This window comes from Anolis sagrei, chromosome 1, assembly GCF_037176765.1.
Source record: "Anolis sagrei isolate rAnoSag1 chromosome 1, rAnoSag1.mat, whole genome shotgun sequence".
Classification (NCBI taxonomy): Eukaryota; Metazoa; Chordata; class Lepidosauria; order Squamata; family Dactyloidae; genus Anolis; species Anolis sagrei.
The window spans coordinates 146,401,381-146,429,287 of NC_090021.1; the positions used below are offsets into that span (position 1 = coordinate 146,401,381).

A 27,907-nucleotide genomic window follows, 5' to 3' on the forward strand; every position below is an offset into this window, starting at 1 on the left:
GGAAAATACCTCGAAACTCCAACCCTTCCCCTGAAGGCCCCAGACCCCTTTAAAAAGTAATGAAAACTTACCCAGCCACCATTACAGGCTTCGAGCAGCTCTCCCAACACATAGAAATAACGTGCCAGGACAGTGGCCAGTGGGTGGTGATTTTCCTCCATCCTCCCCCCCCCCCCCACCTGGTGCATCATTTCTATGTGTGGGGAGAGCTGCTCGAAGCCTGTAATGGAGGCCAGGTAAGTTTTCATTACTTTTCAAAGGAGTCTGGGGACTTCGGGGGATGGAGATGGGTATTCCCACAGTTTACTGGGCTTCTTTAGCCCAATAAACTGTGGGAACCCAAAGTAGTGGATTTATCTTGCGCCTTCCAAGAAGGTGCGGAATAAATCCACTATGTAATTAATTCACCACAAACCAGAGTTTTCCTGGTTAGTAGCGAATTAATTCAGGACTGTCCAGAACGTCATCTGGAAAGCACCTCCTTATAGCTCCTGTCCTTCTCTTGAGGTTTTGTTGCTTCTGGCTCTGCATCAGCAAGACTCCACAGGAGCTTTACAGGAGGGGAGGGAGCATCCTGCTCCAAAGTTCCTGTTACATCTTGCTGATGCAGAGCCAAGAGCAACAGATCCTCTGGGTAAGAAAAAAGGCTTTTGCTTAATTTGGGGGGGAGAGAGAACGGGAGACAGGGATGGAAGGGAGGCACTGCCATCCCACTTCTCCAGCAGCCACAAAATATTTTCCTTGACAAATATCTCAGATAGTAAGACCATGCAAATGCATGCTAGATGTTCCTGTAATACTTGTTCACTCCCCAATAGTGTCAGTAGAATTTTGTTACAGAAGAAGATTGATCTGGTACAAGTCTTCAATATTCTTCATAAAAGTACACAAATCATGACACAGTCTTTCTCCACATAGAAATTGAGGGCAATTACTGCATTTCTCATATGATGCCATCAATTATAAGGTTCTTTGCTTTTTGTATTAAAGCAATTCCATTACTGCACTAAGTTTAGTAAAGAATTTACTGAACAACTCATGTGTTTCAATTGAACTCATTGTTGATAAAAAATGAGTGCTTGAAGTAGAACAGCACTTCACACTTATCTGCCTCTTGTTCTTTACTTCTGCATTATAATAGGAAACCTTTCTGGCATCAACCCACCCAAGTGCAATTTTCTTGTAACTGCTCATTTTTCTCTGTCTTTCCTTCTCTAAAAGCTTCACCACTACCACCCAATGTATTTAACGCACCATGTAGCCAAACTAAAGTGGGTTTTGTTCTTTTGCCCAAGCATTTAACCACACAGCTTCAAATGTACAGGGCTTTTGAAACCATTTTAATATTGTTGAGGGATTTCCTTCCCTGCCGCCATCCAATGTATTTGTCAGTCACCCACAAGTCCGATTAAATGTTTATGATCAGAAGCCACCTATGTAAAATACAAATGGCTCGAAACACAGCGAAAATGGGTCAGAGTCCTCCTACAGGACATAAAGCATTTTCCCTCATGAACAAAACACAACTGGAATGGCATGCCATTCATTTCAGAAGTATTTTGCAAAAGTAGCTAGGTGTTTTCCAGACCCTACCATCTGGCACCCTAAGCAAATTTTTGCAATCATACAATTTGACCTATGAAGCTTGTGCTGGTACGGCTGTACCAGGAGCTCCAACTTTATTTGCTTTGTATTAAATGTTTGCTTGCAGTCCAAGGTTTCAGGGATTCTACAAAAAGATGGCTTCCTTTGGTTGCAGTCGTAGGGCAAGTCACCGTTAAGTTTTGGTTCCGCCCCTTGTTCAGGGCAATTGGGAAGGGAAGGGAGCCATTTTTAGTTACTCTCAGTAAGGAAAGCTAATTTAGAGGACGTGTACAAGCTTCTCCTGTACAAAAGCTTCAACCCTTAAGACTTTCCAGGGGGAAACAGTCTTAAGAGCATCCGAAGATTTCCAAAGATTTCCAGGGAAACAGCCCTAAAGCTTTGAGGAATTTCGGAGGGTAAACAGTTTGGAAGACCAAAGAACTCCAGCTGAAGAATCTACTGGCCTTACTGGTAGGTCCACTCGGTGCTCGAGACACAGTTCGAACCGGTAGTGGAGCCCACATCAGTAAAGCTTAGATTACCGTCAGCCTGGGAGAAGTTAAACAGGGATTTTCCTTTAAAGTAAAGAAACAGTTATTGAAGACAATTGCCTGTCCCTCGTGGGCAAGATTAAGGAAGCCACCAGTTGCATAAAAGCCTGGAAGCATTTGTTTAACTTTATTGAAGACAAGGGAAGTTTCTGTTTGATTGTTCATTAATAAAGGACTTTGTTATACTTCACAAGCCATCTAAAGACCATTTGTGGTGGAAAATCCTTGAGAACTTCTCTTTGGGGGGCCCTGGCTTCCCGCTGGGCAAAGTTTGCACATCCTATTTTAAAAGCAATTCATTACAGGCCCAGCGCATGACAGAACAAAGCTAGCTTTTTAACCAATTTTCTAAGCAACCATTCTGCTGTCACTTTTAGGTAGAATAAAGGGCCTCTCTAGATGTTGACATCATTATATGGGGGAGACTCAGAAATTCTCCCTTTCCTCCTCCATTTCTGTTCTGCTGTGTGTGTGTTGAATTTTACAAGGATTTGTTAGGCAAGAGGTGACTGTCATTTTCTTCTTCTCAAATTTATTTCTTTACTGTCCATCCCCTGCCACGCGTTGCTATGGCCCAGTCTGTGTATATGTGTTTTGTGTGTGTATATGTTTGTGTATATATTTGTGTATGTATATGTGTGTTTGGTTGTAATGTATTTTTTTTTGCTTTTTAAGTCTCTTCTGCTGTGTTCTTCAGTGTTTTTATGAGTGATGGTCACTCACTGGCCTGAGAGGTGCATTGTGTCCAAATTTGGTGTCAATTCATCCAGTGGTTTTTGAGTTATGTTAATCCCACAAACGAACATTACAATTTTATTTATATAGATTTATTTACGATATTTCTACCCCACTTTTCTCGAACCTAAAAGTGACTCAAGGCGGCTTTACAACACTGGCAGCTATTTGATGCCATTAAAACAATGTAAAAATTACAATAATCATTCAAAACAGAATTATAAATACTACATTAAAAACTTTAAAAACACATAAAACCACTACCTTCACTAATACAATTATCAACCCATTGTATTTATTTGTGGTCTCACATCCAAGTTCCAACCAGAGCTGGCCCTACTTAGCTTTTAAGATCAGGTGGGCTTGGGTTCTCTCTGTGTGTGTATAGAGAATGAGACTCTGTACGTATGCAAGGAACATGTAATCCTTCAGAGGTTGTAGAACTGCAGCTCTCTTTGGCTGTTACCACCCACTTGTATCCTTCAATTGAGCCCATTGTTAAGAAAAATGAGTGCTTGAAGTAGAATTGAACTGCATACTTATCTGCCTCTTGTTAGATGGCAAGTGCAGTTCAGTAACATCCATAAGGTCACATATTGCCCATTCCTAGCTCAATTCTATCTCCTCAAGCATCACCTGCATTATCAGTTGTGCCCTGCATCTTTCAGCTGCTGCAGATCAAAAGACTACAAAAGGAAAGTTTAACTCTTGGTATCCTCTGGTGTTCGATTTCAGGACCTCCCCCCGCCCCCCCTGCCAAGGATGACAAAATTTATGAATGCTCAAGTCCAATAATATGCAGTGGTGTAGTAAAACAGTACCACTTATAAAAAATGGCAAAATCAAGCCTTGTTTTTGGATTTTCAAAAAAAACTCCAAGCAGTGGATACTGGAAGCTATGGCTGCAAAATCCATGAATTGTAAATCTACATGGCTATTTTTATACTTAGCCAAAAAGGGTCATAATACCATTGCAAGCCACTCTTAATAATGATGCCAGTAGAGCCCTTGGGTCACTTCTTTTCAAATAAAACATTAATGTCAACATTTTATCAGTATATTTAGGCTCTAGCAAGACAAGCTAAAAACACAGATAGGGCATACTTTGACAAATACTAAAAGGGATTACTAAAAGCCTACCGCCCATCATCTACTCCCCCAATGAATCATGGTAAGGAAGGATAGCTATGTGCCATGCACCGTGACTGCACTTAATGCTTTTAAAAGAAAGGTGAAAGACTACCCAACAGGAGGAATACAAGATCAACCAATCAAAAGGAGGAGGAAGCAAAACAACAAAATAAATTAGAATGCTATCCTTGCAAACTCTTGATGATTTGCAGCAACTCTGAGAACACGCACATGTCTGTGTGTGCGAGAGAGAGATATTAGAATATAACACCGGGGGGGGGGGGGGGAGGCCTAACTTACTCATCAATGAGTCATGCACACTTGCTGCCTCTGCCAATCTGGTAGCACATGCTGTATACAACCTAAAGAAAGCATTAATTTCATGGAAAATGGGACTGTAAGCTCCACAACAAGGTATCACAGCTTGAGTAATGATAAACTTGAGTATCCCCAGCAGAACACTAACTTCCAGCCCCAGAGAGTCAACAAGACACTAGGCAATCCATCACCTAAAAATATTTGTTTCTTGTGTTACAGCAGAATCCTATGGATAGGCTGCTGTTGTCATGAGAAACTTCCCTCTTTAGAGGCATTTCAGGGCAATTCAGTAACCCTCACTCAGTAATCAAAAAAGAGTTTGTCTGTATGTCACCTGAGCACATAAATACACACACACACGTTTCCCCTTGACATTAAGTCTAGTCGAGTCCGACTCTGGAGGGTGGTGCTCATTTCCATTTCTAAGCTGAAGAGCCAGCATTGTCCATTGACATCTCCTAGGTTATGTGGCAGAACTGCATGGAGCGCTGTTACCTTCCCACCTAAGTGGTACCTATTGATCTACTCACATTTGCATGTTTTTGAACTGCTAGATTGGTAGAAGATGGGGCTAACATCGGGAGCTCACTCCATCCCACAGATTGGAACCGCCAACCTCTGGTCAACAAGTTTTGCAATTTAGTGGTTTAACCCGATTCACCACCACAGCCCACACACATTAGTTTGTCCAAAATATTTTGTGAAACTAATATCATCCTTCTCTGATGCTGGCATCACTTTGTCTGAATTCTTTGCCCCTCTTGCCTTCCTTTGTGTGCTATCTTCTTGGCAACGTCTTCTTTACCTCTTATCCTTTACATAATGACACCAATTTCTAGACTCTGTTTAGGCTTTTCCCCTTTCACATTCTTCCAAAACAGCTATAATTTGCCAACACCATGGCAGCTGGGGTTACAATACAAGATTATGCTATTTCTTAGAACTTAGTCTCCCTGAGGATACACCTGTTTTTCTAACAAAACAACGCAATGGAAAGAAATACAACTTAATAACACTTAACAGAAAAAAATAAAATGTACAGACTGTCAGCATTTCTTAGTAAAACAAACAACAAATGTGTATACTGGCTGATTATCCTATATCTAAAATGCCTGAGACTAGAAGTTTCCATATTTCAAATTTTTAGCCAGTTTTGGAAAACTTGTGATACATAATGAGATATATTGGAGATGGGACTCAAATCTAAATATGAAATTTCATTTTTTAAAATGAGAAAATTTTGCCTGTATCAACAAATAGAGAGTGGCATAAAAATTCTTATCTTTATGCTACATCTGATTTTTATGGTTATTCCACTGTGTAGGTGGACTTGCTGGGGTAGTTATAATCTAGTTAGCAAGCCGTTTCAAAAATCCAATGACAAAGTGCCACTTCAGAATCACAGTGTCAAGAGAATCTGTTATTCATCACTGAGGACATTATCACACGAGGCCCCTAAAATGGGTTCTGCCATTGTAAACTTGTCTTGCTCGAGGGGCGGCCAGCCTAGGCCCTCTTTCTATCATACAAAGCAATTTTGAAGTGTTTTGAGAAAACTCAAAGCATATTGATATTACTGCAGGGCAGGCCCGTAGCCAGGATTTTGTTTCGGGGGGGAGGGGGTGAATTTTGGGGGGGGGGGTGAATTTTGGGGGGGGATGAATTTGGGGGGGGGCTCGGGGGGGCTGAGTTTCAGGGGGGCCTGAGTCTGAGTGAAAGAGGGTCTAGCCTAGCAATCCTTTTGTATCATTACCCCAATACCCCCATGCATATGGGATATATTGAGTATGGTGGTCAGATCATGTAAGGCCTTTTCGAGAACCACCATGAGAATTTCGGGGGGGGGGCTGAAGCCCCTCAAGCCCCCCCCCCCCCAGCTACATGCCTGCTGCAGGAACCTAACTCCTCCCAACATATGCATTTCATATCTTAGAACTGTGATGCTCCGAGAACTCTGAGGTCCATTTTGAAGACCACTGTACTTCCAGGTTTTCTCAGGGTACTGATGCACTACTTATACCAACGTATTTTATGGGTGGTTACAGCCAAAGAGAGCTGCAGTTCTACAACCTCTGAAGGGTCTCATATTCCCTGCATATGTACAGAGCCTCATTCTTTCTCTATATATGAGAGTACTATGTTTATATGGCAAGTGGGAGATGCAGTTTGAACTTTTATAGCTTGTGTAATGGGGCAGAAGCATGCATGAGTGGGAAGTTCTGCAAAATGGTATTGCCTTGCAAGATAATGAAATGTACAATTAACAGGGAAAATTCATATTAAGAGCTATGAGCAGCCATGGACCTTTGCATTTCCTTCATATATATTTACACAAAGGAAGAATTAAGACAATAATGGAGAAATGGATAGTGTTTTGCTTTTCAGCTGAGTAGGACAATCCACAAAACACCCAAAGTCCCCCAGACTCACAGCTGAAGTGAATTCAGCTAGTGCATGTAAGAACCCTAAAGCTCTTTAAATGCACATTCAGAAGTGGGAGAACGATTTTCATCTACTACAGCTTTAACACACCTTGAAAACTAATTTGGAATGGGTTAACAATGACAATATTTGTGTCTAGGGAGCCTCCACTGAGATTACAGCCTCGTGTGATCATATCCTAAGTGAATTCTTAAACTCTCTCAAGTGCTAGATATACTTCTTTGTTGTTGATACTGCTGTTACCTGCTATCTACTCAGCTTCAACTTATGAACACACTATGAATGAGAGACTTCAAAGAGCTCCAGTCATCAAGAGTCGTGCTCATATCTTGATTGATTCAATCCATCTCTAGAATGGTCTTCCTCTGTGCCTACTGTTTTTCAGTTCATACTTCTATGTAGTCTATTAAGTAAAGGTAAAGGTTTTCCCCTTACATTAAGTCCAATCATGTCTGACTCTGGGGAGTGGTGCTCATCTCTATTTCTAAGCCGAAGAGATGGAATTATGTGAAAATGACATAAATCTGAATAGAATGATCGATTTATTTCTTGTTGTCGTCTACAAGTATTAAAAGACATGCCTGCATAGCAGACGAATCTGTGTAGAAATAAGCAAGAGGTGCCAGAATTTAGGTTCTACATGACATTCATGTTCCAACAACATAACATGTTCCTTTTCGCAACCACTGCATGGAATCTAGAACAGTATGGAGAGAAGAATGTTTCAGTATAAACCAAAGATTATCTAAATAGTACATGTGTGAATCACGCTGAACATTCAGAAATTATTTTTGTACAAAATAAATAAGCACACTCAGAGAAATCCTGTATTTTCCTGTTCCAAAACTTGCAAAATAAATGCATACTATACATTAACAGACAGATGAGAAGTTTTACTTTGTGAGAAGGAGTTGCTATGAACTGCTAGCACCCCATTTCCTTTTATCATTGTGGGCAGCTCTGTAATGGACCCCTAGTTGTCTCATTGCACAAAACATAGTTACATAGAAGACAAATAATCCACCACCTAGCTTTCCCACAATCGCTTGCTTACTGTGAAGCCTACAGCTGCATACTGTGAGCACAGCCACCTTAAAATACATTTTTAGAAATTGAGTCATATGGATATTTCTTGGGTGACTGGTTATAAATAAAATGTAACCTATGCTGTCATGTTCCTGGAGTCATTACATTTTTTTTTGCATCAGTAAAGAGCCACAAGCAAACTACTCTTCTAGCAGTTAATTGCTGAAACACATCACACTGAATAACAGATGCATTCTAGTTAATGTCAACAATGCATTCATCTTGTGACAAGCATTTTGTGTTCAGACAATTCCTTCAATTGGAGATCTCAAACTTAGACACCAGCAGCATCACATCCAACCCCAAATGTATTCTCTGCAAAGATCTACATCTCTCATTCTTTATCTTCTAAAAGCAACAGCATGACAGCATTAGAATTTCAAATAGATTGCAGAAGGTGTTCTAAAACAAAGACCTAGCCTTGTTAGTCTGGAATATCTGTAGGCAACAGGATCTCACAGCACCTGGGTGACTGAAATAAGTAAATTGACATCATAAGCAGAGGCCGGATCCAGACAGACCTTTATCTCAGGAGAGTTCATATTTTAAAAATCTGGATTTTCCTGGGGACCTGCCTACACCCACCCCAGAAAGCATGCACTTTCTGGGGCAGGTGTCCAGACATTATCTCGGGACTGGCCCGAGAAAACATCAGGAAATCCTACCCCCCTCCCCCAAGCCCCCAGACCCCATAGAAAAGTAATAAAAACTTACCCAGCCTCCATTACAAGCCTCGGCTGGCTCTTCCAACATGTCGAAATGACTTGCCAGGAAAGCAGGGGAGGAGAGGCCAGGTAAGTTGGTGGTCTCCTTTCAAAGTACTAACAAAGTATTCCCATCTAAAGCCAGGGGTTCTCAAACTTTTTTCAGTTACAGAACCCTTTCTGAAGCAAAGGTTGTGGAGCACTAAGAAATTATTATATTATATTATATTATATTATATTATATTATATTATATTATATTATATATAATGTGTGTGTATGTGTGTGTATGTGTATGTGCATGTGTGTGTGTGTATCAGGCATGGATGAACTTTTTCAACGCATTGCATTTTAAAAATTGAGAAATGGGCCTGGCCAGTGGCAGATGGAGTTTGTGTGAACTAATTGAAAAAAAAAATGAACAAATTCCTATGAACACTACACATATCATGTTTGTGTGCAAAAGAAAGAAAGAACAATACAATATTTCAAATGAAGAACAATTTTAGCCAACATAAACTTCACAGTATTTCAGTGGAAGACCCCAAAGGCCATCCAGTCCAATTCCTTTCTGCCATGTAGGAAAAGCACAATCAAAACACCCCCAACAGATGGCCAACCAGCCTGTGTTATGATGATGATGGTGATTTATTATTATTATTATTATTATTATTATTATTATTATTATAGAAACCCCATAGGCCATCCAGTCCACCCCCCTTCTACTATGCAGGAATAGCACAATCAAAGCACCTTCTGAGTGGTGGGAGTAGAAAAGTGTTTTGGCAGAGAGGGCAGCAGGGAGAGGGGAAGAAACAGGAAAGAGGAGAGAAAGTTTGGAGGAGTAAAGAGGGAGGAGGAGGAGAGAAACACAGAACCCCTCAGTATGCCTCATGGAGCCCCAAAGGCTCCACAGAGCACACTTTGAGAACCACTGTCTTAAGCAATTAAAAGTCACAATTTGTTGCTGAGTCTGTTCTATTCTGCTGAAAGCAGAAGAATAATTAGTGTCAAAATCCAAACAGATGCATTAATACTTTGCTGAATACATTACCATGTTCAGTTTTTGAAAACTCTTGATATGTTCACTAATGTTGAATACACATGCAGTTCCTTGATAAACATTTTCCATACAAACGTTTTTAGAAGGTCATCAATAATACAGTGTTTACTTCTGGACTGAAGACACTTTAAAAAAAACCATGATTCATTGAATTCCCAGAAGAACAAAGATGCAAACTTCTCAACAAAGGGTTGATGAGGATTTTACTCACATCACTTCTATTTCATTTACTAGAAATGTTGCTTACCATAATGCAAAATTACATTTTTACAGAAAACATTATGTGACCGCAAGATGTTTTCATTCCATCAGGATGTAGCCTGAAGACATTTCCTGAGTATCAGAAGGCAATTGCTCATTCAAAAATCCATTATTGCAAATTTAGCTTGCTATGAGAGAGCATTCTGGTCCCTCCAGATATTTTTGTTACTACAACTCCCATCAGTTTCAGCAAGCATGACCAATGATCAGGGCTGATGGAAGTTGACATCTGAAACATTTAGACATGTTAGGGAAGGTTGGCATAAATGTTCACTCTTTCTGCAAAGACATCCATCAATAAGCTGCAGAACCGCTGATGCTTTGAATCTTTGCCTCAAGCTTCTTTGATAGCTGGGTCACATCTATATTTACTACAGAACGTTAGGTTCACTGTAGCAATAGCAGGTTCCAGCCAACCTGATGGAAGACGGCCAGAGAAGAAAACCATGTGAATATGAAATAGATAGTTAAGCGACAGATACCCTCCCCCATAAGATGAATGTGCTGCTCTGGAGAATAAAGGGGTGTAGTTTAGCCATTTTGAAGGGAAAGCACCTGAAAGCAGAGTTTAATTCTCTTTGTTCTCCCTCTTGACAATTTATTTGTATTCCACCAATGTATTCTTGAATTTGAAATGCATGCATCAGGAAACAAACAACAAAGAGCAGTTGGGGTTTTTTTTTCATGATCTCAAAGTATTCATTCAATTTTTCCATTGTAATGATTCCAGGTCCGCACATAATCAAATATAATGACAACGGTTTGAAACTATTCAGTGATCCTGAGCAACAGCTTCAGATTTAATCAGGATAAAACTGTGTCAGTCATTTCCATAACTTTTTCACAGCATAACTGAGAAGGATACCGAGATGGGAAACGCATGAGGAGCGTTTTCACACATGCAGCTTAAAAGGTTCTTACTTAAAGGGGTTTATGATAAGGAAAATCAAACATACATTGTAGGTATTCTAGCTACATACTCTTTTATTTTATCTTCACATTAGCAACAATCAGACCTGTATATGAATATTAGATGTGTGCATTCAAGGTAAACCTTGGCCCATTTTGTGTCCTGGATTTCATTTGAGGGTCTGATCTGTTTTTGTAAGCTTCCCAAAATTGGAAATGTTGTTTTTGGTCCTTTTGTTGCAGAGCCTGAAAATCAGACCATTGGGGGGGGGGGGGCTTCCCACTTACTGGCTCCTCTTCCTGTTGTGAGTTCTTCTTACCTGGCACTTGCTGCTTCTACTCTATTCATTTATTTATTATTTATTTACAGCTTTTATATTCCGCCCTTCTCACCCCGCAGGGGACTCAGGGCGCATTACAGTGTATACATATATGGCAAACATTCAATGCCAATTTTGACATACAACATACACAGACATAGACAGAGGCTATTTAACTTTTTCTGGCCACCAGGGGAACTGTCGCTTTGATCGTCCATCTGCGACACTGATGAAGTACTTCCGCATTCCCCGCATGCTTTTTGCTGGAGTGCTTGCTGGAGTCTTTTTTTTTATGGCCTCATAAATTAGTTAATTTAGCCTCCCCACACTTTAAGGTGGTACCTAATTTTCCTACTTGACAGATGCAACTGTCTTTCGGGTTGCAAAGGTCGACAACAGGCTACACAATTGGTTGGAAACCCACTCTAACCCGGGCTGGCTTTGAACTCATGACCTTTTGGTCAGAGTGATCTTAATGCAGCTCACACTCAGGCACAATCCCGGTGCTCTAGAGTAAAAGGTGCTCAGCTGAAGGCACTGGCTGGTGCGCATGCTTTCCAGGCCTGCCTGTAAGCCCTGCCACACACGCACTCTCATGGGAAAAAGTGTGTGTGTGGCGGGGCGTGCAGGCAGGTCCAGAAAATGCACATACCTACCAGTGTCTGCAGCTGAGTGCCTCTTACTCTAGAGTAAGAGGTGCTCAGCTGCAGGCGTGCTCTGGCCTGCCTGCCTGCACACCCTGCCACACTCTCCGAGAGTGCATGTGTGGTGAGGCATGCAGGCAGGCCCGGAGTGCACCTGCAGCCGAGCTCTGGGCCTGCCTGCAAGCCTAGACACACATGCACTCTCTTTTCAAGGCAAGGAGGCAAGTTCAGATGCACATGAAAGCAGGCTTTCATGTCAAGCAGATGTTCACATGTTCACGGCTTCCCGTTTTGTGTTTCTGAAGAAATGGAAGATATGAAATAAATGGTAGGAACTAATTTTGTGCACATGTCTAATGAATATCAATTAGCGGGACTCAAAAGAGAAACCTGAAATATTAAACCATGAAGAAAAGGGCACAGAACTAAAATCACACACAACAGGACCACTTTTTTATTTCATCATTCAGACAGGATGCATCAATACCTTAAAAATCTTTTCTGATCAGGCTGCAATCCTAGGTTGTATATATATTTCACTGCCCTTATTTGAACCCTGTTCTCTGTTAAACCATCACTCATGATCTACAGTGCATAGTTCTTCTTGATCACATGTTCTCAGGTCTTTTGATATTCTTTTCTTTTCCTGATTCACAGTAGAGGCAGCCTTCCAACTAGCTGGAGTTAGGAGCACTTTGAGGGAAAATGCTATGTCTCTCTCTAAGAATCTCTAGGTCCTCCAGCACAACTCTGAGGTTTGGCAGAAGTTGGCTACAAAATCATCTTGGAGGACTTAGAGATTCCTACTGAAAATATTTTAATCAAGTCAATTAATAATCAAGTCCGCAAATGTGGAAGTCTTACTGTACTCTCTCTCTCTCTTTAAATCTCACTGCATCACACACTCTTTTCCTGGCTTGCTCTTTGCCCCTGATCACCTTTGTTTCTTTGCATTCTCCAGCATGCTTCTTTCGGTACTCTCTTTTGCTGAATTCAGCAACAAGAGCAATCCCAGGTTATCATTGTCACAGGTGTTTTTAGAAGTACAGCCATCTTCAACAGCAGTGACCCACAAAGTCTCACTGACCATAGCAGACTGGAAAACCTGAAGCCTACTGAGAATCTAACTATGTTGGGAAATGCAAATATATTATTTTGGGCTATAAAATATGCCAATGAAGATGTGAGAAAGGCCTACAAATAATAAATGTGATGTACAATTGTCTCAAAACGCTAACAAATAGGGAGGGGGGTCACAGTGGTCCTCCATGCTCTGTGTTGAAAAAAATGCTTTCAAAGTATTTTATTGAAAGGATATTTTTGGCAGATAGTACCTGGCAAAAAAAAAATCCAAGATGGATTTTTCCTGTTCTAACTCATTCACTTTACACTGCAAAAAACAGACCTCTGTATGTTAGCTTTGCATCACTTATGAAAATGTGTTCATCGAAGCAGCATACATAAGCCTCGTTTTCCACAAAATATGTCAATTCAGTACACACTGTTACTTCTGTCTCTCAAAAGAAATTTATGGTTAGAAAGCCTTCAGAGTTACAAATGGCGCTGATAAAATAGAGCTTTTGTTAAATGACACTTATTAAATGCAGCTTTTGTAGTACATGAGCAATTATTTTGCTATCTATTTCAATCTGCCTGCCCATTTATTTATTTTTATTGGAAATTAAAATGAGCTTCCATGGAAACATTCAAACATAACCCGTAATTCTTCCTTATGTTTTTTTTTCTATATGCTTTGGCATTGTGTATATAGCTGCTCCAATACTGGTGCTTTGAGACAATCAGTGTATTTCCAGTGTATTCAAATATATTCCATCCAGCTCCATCTGATATAAAAGAATCAGATGGAGCCGGATGGTTATGCAAAAAAAAAAGTACAAACAAAAAGTCACATTTAAATATGTTTAAATGTATGTGTACACACAAAAACACAAACACCTTCACATGTTGCCTTCTTAAAAGGAAGTTCTTTCTCAGGTCTTTTGTATGTAATGGGAGGAGGATGATCACCTGAACCCATCCTTTTAGTTTCCATTGCTAGTTATATTATTGCAGAGGCATTATTTTCTTGGCAAATGATATTTTTATTTTCCCTCAAATATAAGCAACACTATGACAAGAGATACCATCATTCTAGGATTCATTGATTTTTTTAAAAAAAAAAATACTGATTACGAAAGAGCCCAAATACCCTAAATACAATAGATCTTTCTGATCTTGGAAACTAAGACTGGATCTACACTGCCGTATATCTCAGGATCTGATCCCAGATTATCTCCTTTTAGTTGGATTATACGAGTCTACACTGCCAGATAATCTGAGATAAGAAGATAATCTGGGATCAGATCCTGGGATATAAGACAGTGCAGAGCCAGCCTGAGTCTACACTGCAAGATAACCTGGGATAAGCAAAAATCTAGTATCAAATCTTGGGATATAGGGCACTGTAGATTCAGCCTAACAGGGTCAATACTGATTACATAGTTGGAAGATCACCAATTAATACTAGATGCTGAAAGCTATATTTTAGAGGAAGACAATGGCAAAACCACTTCCTTACTTAGGAAAACCCAATGAAATTCATGAGGTTGCTATAAATGAACAGGCAACCAGAAGGCACATACACATAGATATACACACAACAATGGAACTAGCTCCACACTTCTTTTGGCCCATCCTCTGAAGGTATAAGTGAAAACCCAGTCTATTAAAGATGGGGATACTTTTTCTAACGATATGCCTAAATGATGGGCAAATGATCAAAAGTCCGTAAGTGGTCTACACCTCTTCAAGAGCAACAAGAATGGAGATATGCTCTCATACATGTTACACACACTGCAGGATATTTCCTTAATTTGTTATCCCAATATCATGTGGATCTCTTCCTAATATTTTTGAGTTTTGCCTCAACAAGACAAAGATATTGTAGTTATAGCTCTATTCGTTTAGACTACCATTGTGCATAAAATAGGTTCTGATGGGAGAAAGGCAAGAAATATTGTACAAATTAAACACTTATTGTTATTGTTTTTCAAATCACACACTGAGTTGTTGGGAAAGAAGATTATCTGTAGCATTATCCATAATATCTAAATATAAGACAAAACCCAACAAGCCTAACAAAACTATTATGCATTTCATTTGCAATCCTGTCATCATGCCTAATGAATCAATTCAGTTTGTCAGCAAGTTCTTCCACCTGTACCATAACATATAGTCACAAATACACTGTCTACTAATATTCAACTTGAACTGGAAGTGTATGAGATACATTATGGAAGCTGCAATTTCCAGTGGGTTCAACATGATGGGGTGCACTGATATAGCAGTGGCTAGCGTGTTCCAATGAACCTGCGGGCATAACCATCAGTCATGTACTCCTAGGAGAGACCACAAGGGAGGCTCCAGTCCAAGCACAATCCGAAGATCTGAAGACCTCTACTGCAGATCAGGCGGAAGATAGCATGGTACATGTTACTGTTAAGGTGGAAGAAGGCTACAACAGATTGAGAAGCCACCGTCATCATGTTAACAATGCCACTGGTTGGGACCCTCACTCTGTGAAGACTGTGTGTTTATCAGTTGTGCACCAACCTCCACACATTAAAAATACTCATGCGCAGGGGTTTTCCAAGAAAAATAAAACCCTTGGAAGGCCATCATACTTGGACAACTAAGGATCACTTCAGTAAGTAAGCTATGGCTACATCCTATGGAATGCTAGGGTTTGGAATTTGGTCAGTTGTCATCAGAGAAACTCTCTGGAGGAGGACTCTAAATATCTTTCTCTAAAACCCCAGTCTCAGGATTTCATGGGAGATAACCCTTGGATTTAAAGCTGAAAAGGCCAGCATGGCATAGTGGTTTGAGTGATGGACTATATCTCTAGAAACCAAGTTTCTTATTCCTGCTTGCCCATGAAAACTCACTGGCTGATCATGGGCACACTCTCAGCTCCCATAAAATCTTTAGGGTCTCCATAAGTCAGAAATGACTTAAAGGTATACAACAAAAGGAAATAGTACTATAATTATGTAATGTCAAAGCTGTAGTTTTAAAGGAAAAAATATGCACTGGAGGCTTTTGGGTTTGTCCATACTCCATTGGGGGAGGGGGTGTCTCATTTGTTTCTGATGAAGAAGGATTGAAAGAGGCTTTCATTTTGCCTGATGCCCACACTGTCTTAAGACCAAACTATTTGTGAGAAACACAGAGAATCCATGATCAGGTCTTCTCCTTTTATTATTTCCACAATCTGACTGTTTGATTACAGCAATGGTATTCAGAAAGGAGAGGTTAACTCCTTCCCCAAAGCCAAGTCACACAAGTCTTCACCCATGGAACTGCTCCAATCAAAACTGGTCCTTTGACTTCACTAGCTGCATTTAGGTAAAAGCAGAATTGTAATCACAGATGTTTGCTTATATTAAATAACCACATTCCCTTCCTCAGAGAGGGACCACTTGGATCCTGCACCTCTGCTGTTTTAGCAGTTATACTTAAAAATAACTATTAAGAGAGAAGATAAGAAAATTAAATAGGATAAGAATACCTGTATGTTTGGAAGCATATACCCTTATTTACCTGTAATTTTTTAAAAGGAACGGAAGAAAAAAAACTGTGTACCAGTGTAGCAAATCCAGAAATGAGACAGTGTTTGTCCACCAGGACATGCTATGCTTGCACCCCAATTTCAGTCTGTGACATTTTACTAACCTCCTGCCAAACTGACTTCACTTAGCTCTAGGGAGAGAACAAACTGAAGCTTAAAAATTAAATCCATAGCTCAGTAACATTTCATTTTCTGTTCAATAAAACCGTGGCCTTTGTTTGCCCAGCTGTGAAATTGCTTTATTTGTGGTGAGGGGGCAAAACGGATGCAGGTTCCTCCACCCAACTGTGCCTACTACCTCTAGGTACAACAGGCTAAGAGCGGGAAAGGATGAATATTTATGCCTCATCTTCCCAACTTCCTCCAATAATGATCATTATTAGCAAGTTCTGGCATTAGTACACAGCTCTTCCTACAAGCCTTTGTACAACACATCTTCCAATAGCTGTCAGCATTGATTGTAAATAAGCATTCAGTTTCTAAGCAAAGCTTTCAGGCTGCTTATCTATTTTTGTTTTTTTCCTAAACAAAGTCCATTAGGATAAAATTCAGCAAATATTTCCAGAGCCATCACTGTTAGCTAAAGAAAAAAATCCCTTTTTTGTCCCTAACTGGTTGAAATGTTTCATGCAGTGATGATACATTTTGAGATTCCTAAATAGCAAGGTATTTTCTTTTTAATGCATATAGGAAAATGCAAAGGAATGTACTGGTGGCAGATAATATAAATATCTAAAGTCTCCTGCACTTTCTCATTAACAATGTGCATTCCTACTCACTGTGTGCTATCTTCAACTCTATCTCCTGTGGTTATAGATGTTGCAATATTACCCTATCTTGTGCTCTACCACAATTGCTTACTGCATCATAGCTATTAGCAATGTATACTTCCAGGTGTGCTGAACTACATCTTCCATCATCCCTATCTGGCATAGCCAATATTCTCATGCATGCTACTAAAGGATTAATAACGAAGAGGATTCTCAAAACACATGCGCATCTGGTGGAAATGTCCAGGTTCTCAAGACTCTATGAGAATTCTGAACAGAGTTCTCCAAGATCTCTAGTCAAAGAACCCACAGCAAGTAGCTGTTCAGCTTCTTTCTGAAGATATCCAAAGAAGGAGACCCTACCACCTTCTTAAACAATTGGTTCTACTGCCAAACTTCTCTTAGTGTCAAGAGGTTCCTTCTAATCAGGGCTGAATTAACCATTAAGCAAAATAAGCACTTGTTCAAGGTATCAAGGGAAAGGGGGCACCACAGAATTTTTCACTGTTGGATTGTTACAGGCTATATGAAAACAAACAAAATGCATGCTGTCCTGTCCAGACTTCCCCAGTCCTTTTGTGCATCCACAATGAGCAAATATGAGCCAAGAAAATGGGAAAATCAAAATTTACTCTTCAAGTATTTCAAAGTACTTACTTTATTTTGGTCAGTCCAATACAAGAAAAATCCATTGGGGTCTGTTCGGAGAAAAACAGTTGTCACACTGGTAGAGTCCTGAAAAAGAAAGAAAGGGCACCTTAATGCATATGAAAATCCTTTTTGCACTTCAATCAGTGCTTCCCAACCTCTTTTTGACCAGGGACCAACTTGACCAGGGACCACTCTCCAACATTAGTACCAAAAGGATTACGAATCAATTTTTGGTCAACTATAGATTTGGTTTGGTTATTTGGGGAGCTGATTCAGAAAATTGCATTGGATAGACCACATCAGCTCTAGTTTCTGATACAGAACATATGTCATCCAGTAGTCACCATCTGCTAGCCCACAGAATACTATATTTAATAAGCCTCAGCACTATAAGACGTTTTCACAAGACTAGTCACTCTCGTTGCAACGGTGTAGTAACGGTGAGGCAATGGACCGTATTTTAGTTTTTGTGGACCACTAGTGGTCCATGGACCACAGGTTGGGAACCACAATAAATTAAATCTAGCAGCACTGCCCTGAAAGAAACTGCATACAAGGCTGCACTCTTTGTGCTCAGGTCCTCCTCATTTTATAGGAATCTGATGCAACTAGTTTTACAAAGGCTAGCTAAATAACAACATGCCATTAAACCATTCAAATACAGAAGTACAGTTTACTAGCACTGTTCCTCTCAATCCCTACAATGCATTTCTGAGGATAAACATCTGTCAATAGTTAATTTGCACCTTACTTTAGATGTTCCCCATGCCAAATGAATTGCTAAATTGTCACTATTCCACCCCCACGCTTCAAAACACAGATGTATCTTGCAATGTAAATAATTGCTGTGCACTTTAAACCTTCCAGTACTTCACAATTGCTGGAGAGGATCAGCTGACAATTATACTGTAACCTAACACCTTAGAAGCCAAGCACATTTCAAAGGCAAGCATTTAGCCTGGCTCCCCTCATGGGGATGCAGCCTCAAGTCTATAAACATTTGGTGAAAGCCCAAGTTATTCCATTTATTTTAGAGTTTGCGTTCTAAGTAGATTTCCATACAGCAGCATTTTACACCATTATCTCCCAGCTCCAGTCCCCTTGAAGTATGCAGCATGTTACTTAAATGTTTTCAGATGTTCCGCTCATCTTTATTTTCATTCCACATCATTTCCATTTATGCCTACAGCCTAACAGCTGCCAATTATCAGCACCCTTGAAGCTTTGACATTGCAAAACTGCTAGATGTTAGAACCATGCTTCTTGATCTGTGATTCAGAATTCCTAAAAACTGGTCCAATAGTTCTCAACCTGTGGGTGTCCAGATGTTTTGGTCTTTATCGGTTCCTTGATCAATTTTGCAATTATATCCCTGGATGGAGCTCATCTCTGAGCAGGCACAATCAAGATAGCTCCTAATCATGACACTAGATAAAAGTAGAAACAAAACAGTGTTAAAAACACATATCCTGGCCTATCTTATTTCGAGCCTTACTTAAATATACAGGTCACCACAGGCTACCAAAGTTATTTCCATTGTAATTCAGCTTCTATTCGTATTTGTTCTATGGAGCTTTCAGAACGGCTTTCCTGCGGTTATTTTGAAGTCTAAATTACATTCTCCAGAGGTTTCCAAGTTAGTCACCCTCATTGAGAAGCCCTCTATGGCCTGCTTAATTAGAACACGTTAAGCCAACATATCTGCTTTCACTTCTGCTTTTAGACTGCTCAGAGAAATGACAAAAAAAGAACTGCAGCTTTAACCTGAAAATGGTGACAAACCCACATTTTATTATATCTTTGTCCTGATGAAAGCATACAATCATCTCGTGATGATGTTAGGCTGCACCCATGCTGACTAGGACTAATTCAAAAATATGTAGAGACTTGCGATTCAAAAATGGGTAGAAACGCTACAATACAGCCACAGCTGAAACTTTCTTTAGAAAAATCATTTGATCCAAAGTCTCCAGAGAAAAACCATGTGAAGTAGGGCAAGCTACTATTACAACATGCCAGAGTCTGTCATTTTCCTATCATTTTCCCCTTACTATTTTTAGGTATGGATTCTATAATTTCTGTAACCGTGGCAAACTCAGAATTATCCCACATTTCCTTTCATATTTTTATATAGAGATTTTTTAAAAAAAAATCATGTGCATTCTCAGTGAGTCCCAGGATCCTTCTACCCAGCCCTATATCCCAGAATATCAAGGCAGAAAATCCCACAATATCTGCTTCGAACTGGGTTATTTGATTCCACACTCAGAAAATGTGAGATTTTTTGTTTTGATATTCTGGGATATGGGGTTGTGTGGAAGAGCCCCCAGATACAGCTACGCCCTGTTCTAATGAACTATACAATATTGTGCAAATCAGCTAGGCATGTAAGCCACATGGAAACCATCCACTTGTAAATTAGATGTTCTTAGTTTATGATTGCTAAGCTAAGAGTAACTTCTATGGGGAAAAGAGCCACTTTTCATATAACCACTTTTAACTTTGAATATGTTTTAATTTATTTTAACTGAATTTTTGAATACTGTTTCTATTTAATCATGTTTTAATGTTTGCATAATGGTATATTTTAAATTGTATGCTAATGTTTTTATGTTAAGCTGCTTTGAGTCTCCTTTGGGAGAAATAAAATAGGGAATAAATACTAATAATACTAATAACACTAATAGTAATACTAATAATAACAATAAGAAGGCGTGTGCTAGAGCAGGGGTCCTCAAACTAAGGCCCAGGGGCCGGATATGGCCCTCCAAGGTCATTTACCCGGCCCTCACTCAGGGTCAACATAAGTCTGAAACGTCTTGAAAGCACACAACAACAACAACAATCCTATTTCATCAGCCAAAAGCAGGCCCATTGAAATACTAATAAGCTTATATTTATTAAAATTGTTCTTCATTTTAATTATTGTATTGTTTTAAAGTGTTTTTGCACTACAAATAAGGTATGTGAAGTGTTCATAGGATTTCATTCTTTTTTTTTTTCAAATTGTAATCCGGCCCTCCAATAGTTTGAGGGACTGTGACCTGGCCCTCTGTTCAAAAAGTTCGTGGACCCTGTGCTAGAGAGCCACATAACCGGAGGTTTAGCACAGCTGGTAAATCATCAACAATTATAAGATCTATCAACCATAAGGTTGCAAGTTCGAAACCACGGGTTGGTGTAAGCTGCCAGCTGTCAACCTAGCTCAATGTTTACCTAAGCAATTCAAAAACAGCTTTAGCTGTGATTAGAGAAATTAGGTACCGCTAATAGCGGGGGAGGTGTTTTACAACGCCATAAATAAAGAAGATCAGAAAATGCTGGTTGACCAAAAGGAAGAAGGAAGTCCTGACGGCTCTTTGCCATAGAGGATAGAGCAATAGCACCCCCTGGACTTGAGCCCAACCTTCCATGGCAGCAAAAACAGCTGAAACAAACCACCTCCTTCTGTTCTGCCTGTCTATTGTCTATACAAAGTGGCTTTGAATGTTTACCGAGTATAAGTACTGTGATCCGCCCTGAGTCCCCTTCGGGGTGAGAAGGGCGGAATATAAATAAAGTGTTGTTGTTGTTGTTGTTACCAAAAAGAATGGCCAAAGGAGAAGGGTGCAGCTTAGCAGACTAATTAAAAAAACTTAAGTGATATGGAAGTGACACAACTATGGAAACAAAGATATTTTAAAAACTTATCAATATGTATTAAAGAAAACTCTCTGGGAGTCACTCTGGATCGTGCCCTGACCTACAAGAAGCACTGCCTGAACATCAAACAAAAAGTGGGTGCTAAAAACAATATCATACGAAAGCTGACTGGCACAACGTGGGGATCACAACCAGACACAGTGAAGACATCTGCCCTTGTGCTATGCTACTCTGCTGTGAGTATGCATGCCCAGTGTGGAACACATCTTACCACACTAAAACGGTGGATGTGGCTCTTAATGAGACATGCCACATTATCACAGGGTGTCTGCGCCCTACACCACTGGAGAAATTACACTGTCTAGCCGGTATTGCACCACCTGACATCCGCCGGGAAGTAGCAGCCAATAGTGAAAGGACTAAGGCAGATACATCTCCAGCTCATCCCTTGTTTGGGTATCAGCCAGCACGTCAATGATTTAAATCAAGAAATAGTTTTCTAAGATCTACAGAGACACTCGCTGGAACACCTCAGCAAGCAAGAGTCCAAAAGTGGCAGGCTCAAACCCAGAGCCTCAATCAATGGCTGATACCAAATGAGAGACTCCCCCCTGGGCACACAGAAGACTGCATGACTTGGAAGGCATTGAACAGACTGCGCTCTGGCACCACGAGATGCAGAACCAACCTTAAGAAATGGGCTACAAAGTGGAATCCATGACATGCGAGTGTAGAGAAGAGCAAACCACTGACTACCTGCTGCAATGCAACCTGAGCCCAGCCACATGCACAATGGAGGACCTTCTTGCAGCAACACCAGAAGATAATTCAAAAATGTGACCTGTCCCATGTAGATAATGTGTTTGCTTCATGTATAATTTGCATTTTCCATTTTACAAACCCCTGTATAGGGGCCTAAGAGGCAGCTCATGGCTTTACAAGCACATGCCAGTAAATTAAGAAGCAGATTTGCCACACAGCAAAGAATCACCAAGGAAACTTGAAGAGGAGAAGGCTGCAAGGATTACCTGCACAGTCACCCTCTACTTCATCAATCAATAAATTCAAGTGGAAGAGGCCATACGAGTTGGACTTGTGAAAAGCACATCAGGGGAAGGTCACACAAAGGTAAGGTTTCCATTAATCATAAATTCAAGTTCATCACTCAAAGGACCAAAACGTTTGTCAGTCCACAAAAAACAGGATTTCTAATTTACACCTCACCAGGCAGTCTGACTAGAGTTTTCACTAAAGTGCTTAAGGATTACTGAATGGAAATAGGTAAGATGAAAGTTCTCTCATTCCTGGTGACACAGATACATAAATCCATTTAAAAAACACTGTTGACTATCTGCCTCCCAAAAGACAATATTTGCCCTTTCAACGTGGAAACTATAACAACAACGGAGTCAAACCATAGCAACCGAAGCCAACAGGAGGCAGGGTCTTCTCTCTGTATTCATAAGAGGTAAATTCTGCTTCCCACTGAATACTGCTATGTTAGAAAAGACATCTATCTCAAATACTGCTCCACTAGAACTGCTAGAAATGTTACGGTCTTAGATGTCCTTGTCACTCATAGCATCGTCAGGAAACAGAAGGAGGAGCATGAGGGCACAGCTTCACCCAGAAACTCTCATGATCTTGCCCAAGGAGGAGGAAAGTCTGATCTAAAACTGAAATCAAAGAACAAAATAACTGAAAATTTGACAACTCTGATAAGAACACACTTTTGATGGCATATCAAAGAACATGCAAGTGCCATGCCAAAGAAAGGGGTTGATCCTATCAAAGGAAAGGGTTTACACAACGTCCTCTACAGATTAAAATGGACAGTTTGCAAAGACATATTTGCTTAACTTGCCCAGGACCCATTTTACGTACTTAAATTTCAAACAAGCTGAAACATTAATGCTGCAAAAGGCACAGGATGAAGGCAGATGACAATTAGATTTGCCAGGTCTTGCAGAGTGCTGTTTGTAAATTGTTGTCTTCATGTAGGTCAGTGTTTCTCAACCTGGGGGTTGGCAACCCTGGGGGCTGGGAACTGTGGGGGGGGGGATTGTGAGAGGGTGTCAGAGGGGTCACCAAAGATTATCAGAAAACACAGTATTTTCTGTTGGTCATGGGCAGGCCCGTAGCCAGGATTTCGTTTCGCGGGGGGGGGGGGGGCTGAATTTTTTTCAGGGGGGGTTCTGGGGGGCTGAGTTTTGGGGGGGGGGCTGAGTCTGAGTGAAAGAGGGTCTAGCCCAGCAAACCTTTTGTATCATTACCCCAATATCCCCATGTATATGGGATATATTGAGTATGGTGATCAGATCATGATATGAATAAACATAACAGTTTAAATAATGCACCAGTAAGGCCTTTTCGCGAACCACCATGAGAATTTCGGGGGGAGGGGATGAAGCCCCTCAAGCCCCCCCCCCCGGCTACATGCCCCCCCCCCCGGCTCATGGGAGTTCTGTGTGGGAAGTTTGCCCAAAATCTATCGTTGGTTGGGATCAGAATGCTCTTTGAATACAGATGAACTATAAATCCCGGAAACTACAACTCCCAAATGTCAAGGTCTATTTTCCCCAAACTCCACCAGTTTTCACATTTGGGCATATTGAGTATCCATGCCAAGTTTGGTCCGGATCCATCATTGTTTGAGTCTACATTACTCTCTGGATGTAGGTGAACCACAACTCCAAAACTCAAGTTTTGGATTTGCCCACCAAACCCTTCCAGTATTTTCTGTTGGTCAAGGTTATGTATGCTAAGTTTGGTTCAGTTCCAACATTGGTGGAGTTCAGAATACTCTTTGATTGTAGGTTAACTATAAATCTCAGCAACTACAACCTCCAAATGACAAAATCAATCCTCTCCCGCAATCCCATCAGTATTCAAATTTGGATGTATCAGGTATTTGTTCCAAATTTGGTCCAATGAATGAAAAAAAATCCTGCATATTAGATTTTTACATCATGATTCAGAACAGTAGCAAAATTACAGTTATGAAGTAGCAACGAAAATAATTTTATGGTTGAGGGTCACCACAACATGAGGAACTGTATTAAGTGGTCGTGACGTTAGGAAGATTGAGAACCACTTATGTAACCCCTTTGAGTACAACCTTACAAGTGGTGGAGATCACCATGCATCAATCTGCAGTTTTCAGTCCCTGCTACCCTACAACTTTGGACAACTGGTTTCTCCCAAGAAGTGCTTCATTTCCCCCTAACCAGAACATTTTCCAATACGTGAAAGAACCTTTTCATTCCAATTCATATATGAAAGACCTGAGGTATGAGTTCACACAGATTTATTCACAAAACAGCCCTAATGTCAAAATTAATGCTGCTCTCAAGTCTCTCAGTATGCCAGCTGCCTGTTATGATATCTTCCAGTCCCCTTTTTGCCATCCTGTTCTCAGCTGTCTTGGTTAACAAATACACATTTTTCACCTTCTGCTGGAGCTGCTGCCAGCATTTCACTGCAACAGCTGTTTCGCAATCAGCCCGTATTAGTCATCTGCAAAATGCCTCAATTTGCCCACCTCCTTTAGTTGTCCTGTCCTATTTGGTAAGAATACATTTACAGACATTCATTTCACTTCCTTCTATGGTATAAATGATAACAGATGATACGTTACATTTACATGGTAGACAGAAGATGCTGCAACTCTACATTTCAATTCTAAGCTGAATAAAACATTGACACAGGGAATTTTACAAAATCAACAATGAAGAGTGTGGAGTTTATGTTGTGTGTCTTCAAGTCGCTTCCAGCCAATGGTGACTAGGGCCATAGAACATGTTGCCTTTCTAGAAGTTTTCAATTTCAAAGCAAAGAAGTCCAACCAGCATGGCCAGTACAGGACAGTGAAATATCTACTTAAGACCATCCCAATTTAAGAGTGTTTTGGGTTACAAGCGATCGCTTGGCCCTGGTTTTGTTTTGACATAAGAGCAGCATTTTGAGTTAAAAACTAGTGCCAGGGGGAGCACTAGCGCCAAAGTACAGTGCTTTAGGGGCTCAAGGATTAGCCTCCATGCCTCAAGCCTCTGTGTCTCATGCCTTGTATTCTTGTCCACTTTGGGAGTTTGCTGTTCTCTTTGCTCATGTCTGCTTTGAGGAACGCTGAGTTAGTTGATTTTGTGTAATTTTTATTGCTGGTATGTTTGGCTTCATGAAGAGGGAGAGAGAGAGAACAAGAGAGGAAGGGAGAAAATGATGATTCTGCCTCTTCACTTTGTGCTTCCTTGACATAATTTTGTGCTTCTACCATTTTAAAGCTGATCTTCCTTTTTTTTTTTTTTTTTACTCTTCCATATGAATGTGCAGGTTTTGCCTTTGCTGTTACACTGGCCAAAACACATTTTGTTGCCTCAAATGTGATTCCTTGCCACAACTTTGTGCTTTTACCATTTTAGAGTTTATATTTCTGTTTTTAATGTTCCGTGTGAATGTGCATTTATACAGTATTTGTGATTTATAAAGTACATTTTCTTATTCAAAAACATATAACAAAAATGTGAGGGGGTGGGGGTCCAATACAGATTAATAGCATTTCAATGGGAAAATTCACTTTAAGATAACATTTTGAGTTGAGAGCTCAATCACTGAACAAATTAAACTCTTAAGTCAAGGTATCACTGTTGTCTCAAACAGGATTTTCCTGAAATCTGAACATTATTTTGAGGATTTCTCCAGGAAAAAAAATGTTGAGAAAGGAGATTCTGAAACATATGGAAAACCAAAGATTCCCGATCCCTGGTGTAAACCCCACTATTTCAGTTGATTGCTTTGTAGAAATGTCTACCCTAACACCTATTTTTTTCTTTAAAAAACAGTTTTAAACTCCATTTGAAAATGTCACCACAAAAGGGGGCAGGGGACATTTGTAAGAGAAAGTCAACAAAGAGGAAACATTGAGGCCCCTTCCACACCGCTGAATAAAATCCCACATTATCTGCTTTGAACTGGAATATATGGCAGAGTGCACTCAGATAACCAAGTTCAAATCGGATATTGCGGGATGTTCTGCCTTGATATTCTTGTTATATGGTTATGTGGAGGGGGCCCGAGTACTCTCTCAATTCTTCCTATCTAATGTCTCCAGTTGACTGCAGCATTTTTAGGAAGAGGATTAGGAATAAGTAAACTGAGAAGTTGCCTTTCTGGAATTCTCCAACCAGAATGATCACCATTCAGAGAGTTCTAGTTTTTTGGAAAAACAATAATAACATTTTCATGTCCTGTTGGGAATCCCATGTTTTTTACAATGGCTAGTTCAGTATTTTAAAGCACTGTTACCTACTCGAAACGTATTTCCTACTTTTTCTTATCTTTATAGACCCGGGGGATCACATTATATGTATTGTACCAAAATGCAACTTTGACTTTAAGCAACCTACTGAATAAAATACGTCTAAGGTTTTTCTTAAAACACAGCAGCACACTTCTTGTGTTTGTGTACATAATCTGGTGGGGAAGAGAAAAATGCAACATCAATCCATTCACACAGATTTCACTTTCAGAACAATAACTGAATTGGCCTCATGAGTAAACACTGTAAGTTGTATCATATCCTCTGGGATGTTCCATGTGTTAATGAATGGTGCTCTATGAAGAAGGTGCTAAAAACAAAAAAAAATATTACAGTACAGTAATACAGTGCTTTAGAATCCCCGGAGGTCTAATTTTAAAATGAAGTACTTCACAGCTGTAAGTGTAAAATGTGACTTAACTTTTTCTTTTACTGAGGGCAAATGAAATTGGTACACAGTGAATGGCTAGAACGCATCAATTCCCATCACAAACATGCCAAGTTCTCACAGCCCTGTGACTGGACAGTACCAACAAATCATTAATAGGAAAGAAATGTTTCCAATTAGAAAACTAACATTTGCAGGAAAAGTTTTATGTTGGATCTACACTGCCTATATTCCAGGATCTGATCCATGATTATCTATTTATCCCAGATTATCTGATATAGACCTATGTAATTCTGTTTAAAGCAGATAATCTGGGATCAGATCCTGGGACATAAGGCAGTGTAGAAGGGGCCTCTTTCATGTCCATTTTTGACACTTGCATTACATGTATACCCCAGTTAAGCTATTGGTGTGCTCCTGGCCATTGCTTCTTTAACAGAAAATTTGATATTAGAAACATAATTTCCAATAATATGAAAAGAACTGGGCTGTTTCCTATACTACCAAGAAAAAGAATAGTTCCACATGTTTTGGCCAGCTCTTTATTCAAAAGTAGCAATACGAACACATGGAATGAATTGTCTACATCACATAAACCTTGCATAGTTAAACAAAATCATTTTAAACCACCTGAAGGCATCTTCCAAAATGTAGAAAGGGATGATATTTTTCTTCAGATTGCAATTTTCTTACAATTTCCTTGTGATGGCCAGACTTTATGATTTTTTTTCAACATGTTGAGAAGCAGGCAAATCTGTTTTCTTTT

General features: G+C 40.0%; 1 protein-coding gene across 2 annotated transcripts in view; it reads right to left on the reverse strand.

Annotated features, from left to right (window-relative positions):
- Positions 1 to 27,907, reverse strand: part of PLCB1 (phospholipase C beta 1) — a 608,906-nt gene that overhangs the window by 555,274 nt on the left and 25,725 nt on the right. For both annotated transcript variants that reach the window (XM_060785726.2, XM_060785732.2), the window contains exon 2: positions 17,804 to 17,881. In XM_060785726.2, the coding sequence (XP_060641709.1) occupies positions 17,804 to 17,881 (78 nt within the window). The remainder of the gene's footprint in view (positions 1 to 17,803; positions 17,882 to 27,907) is intronic.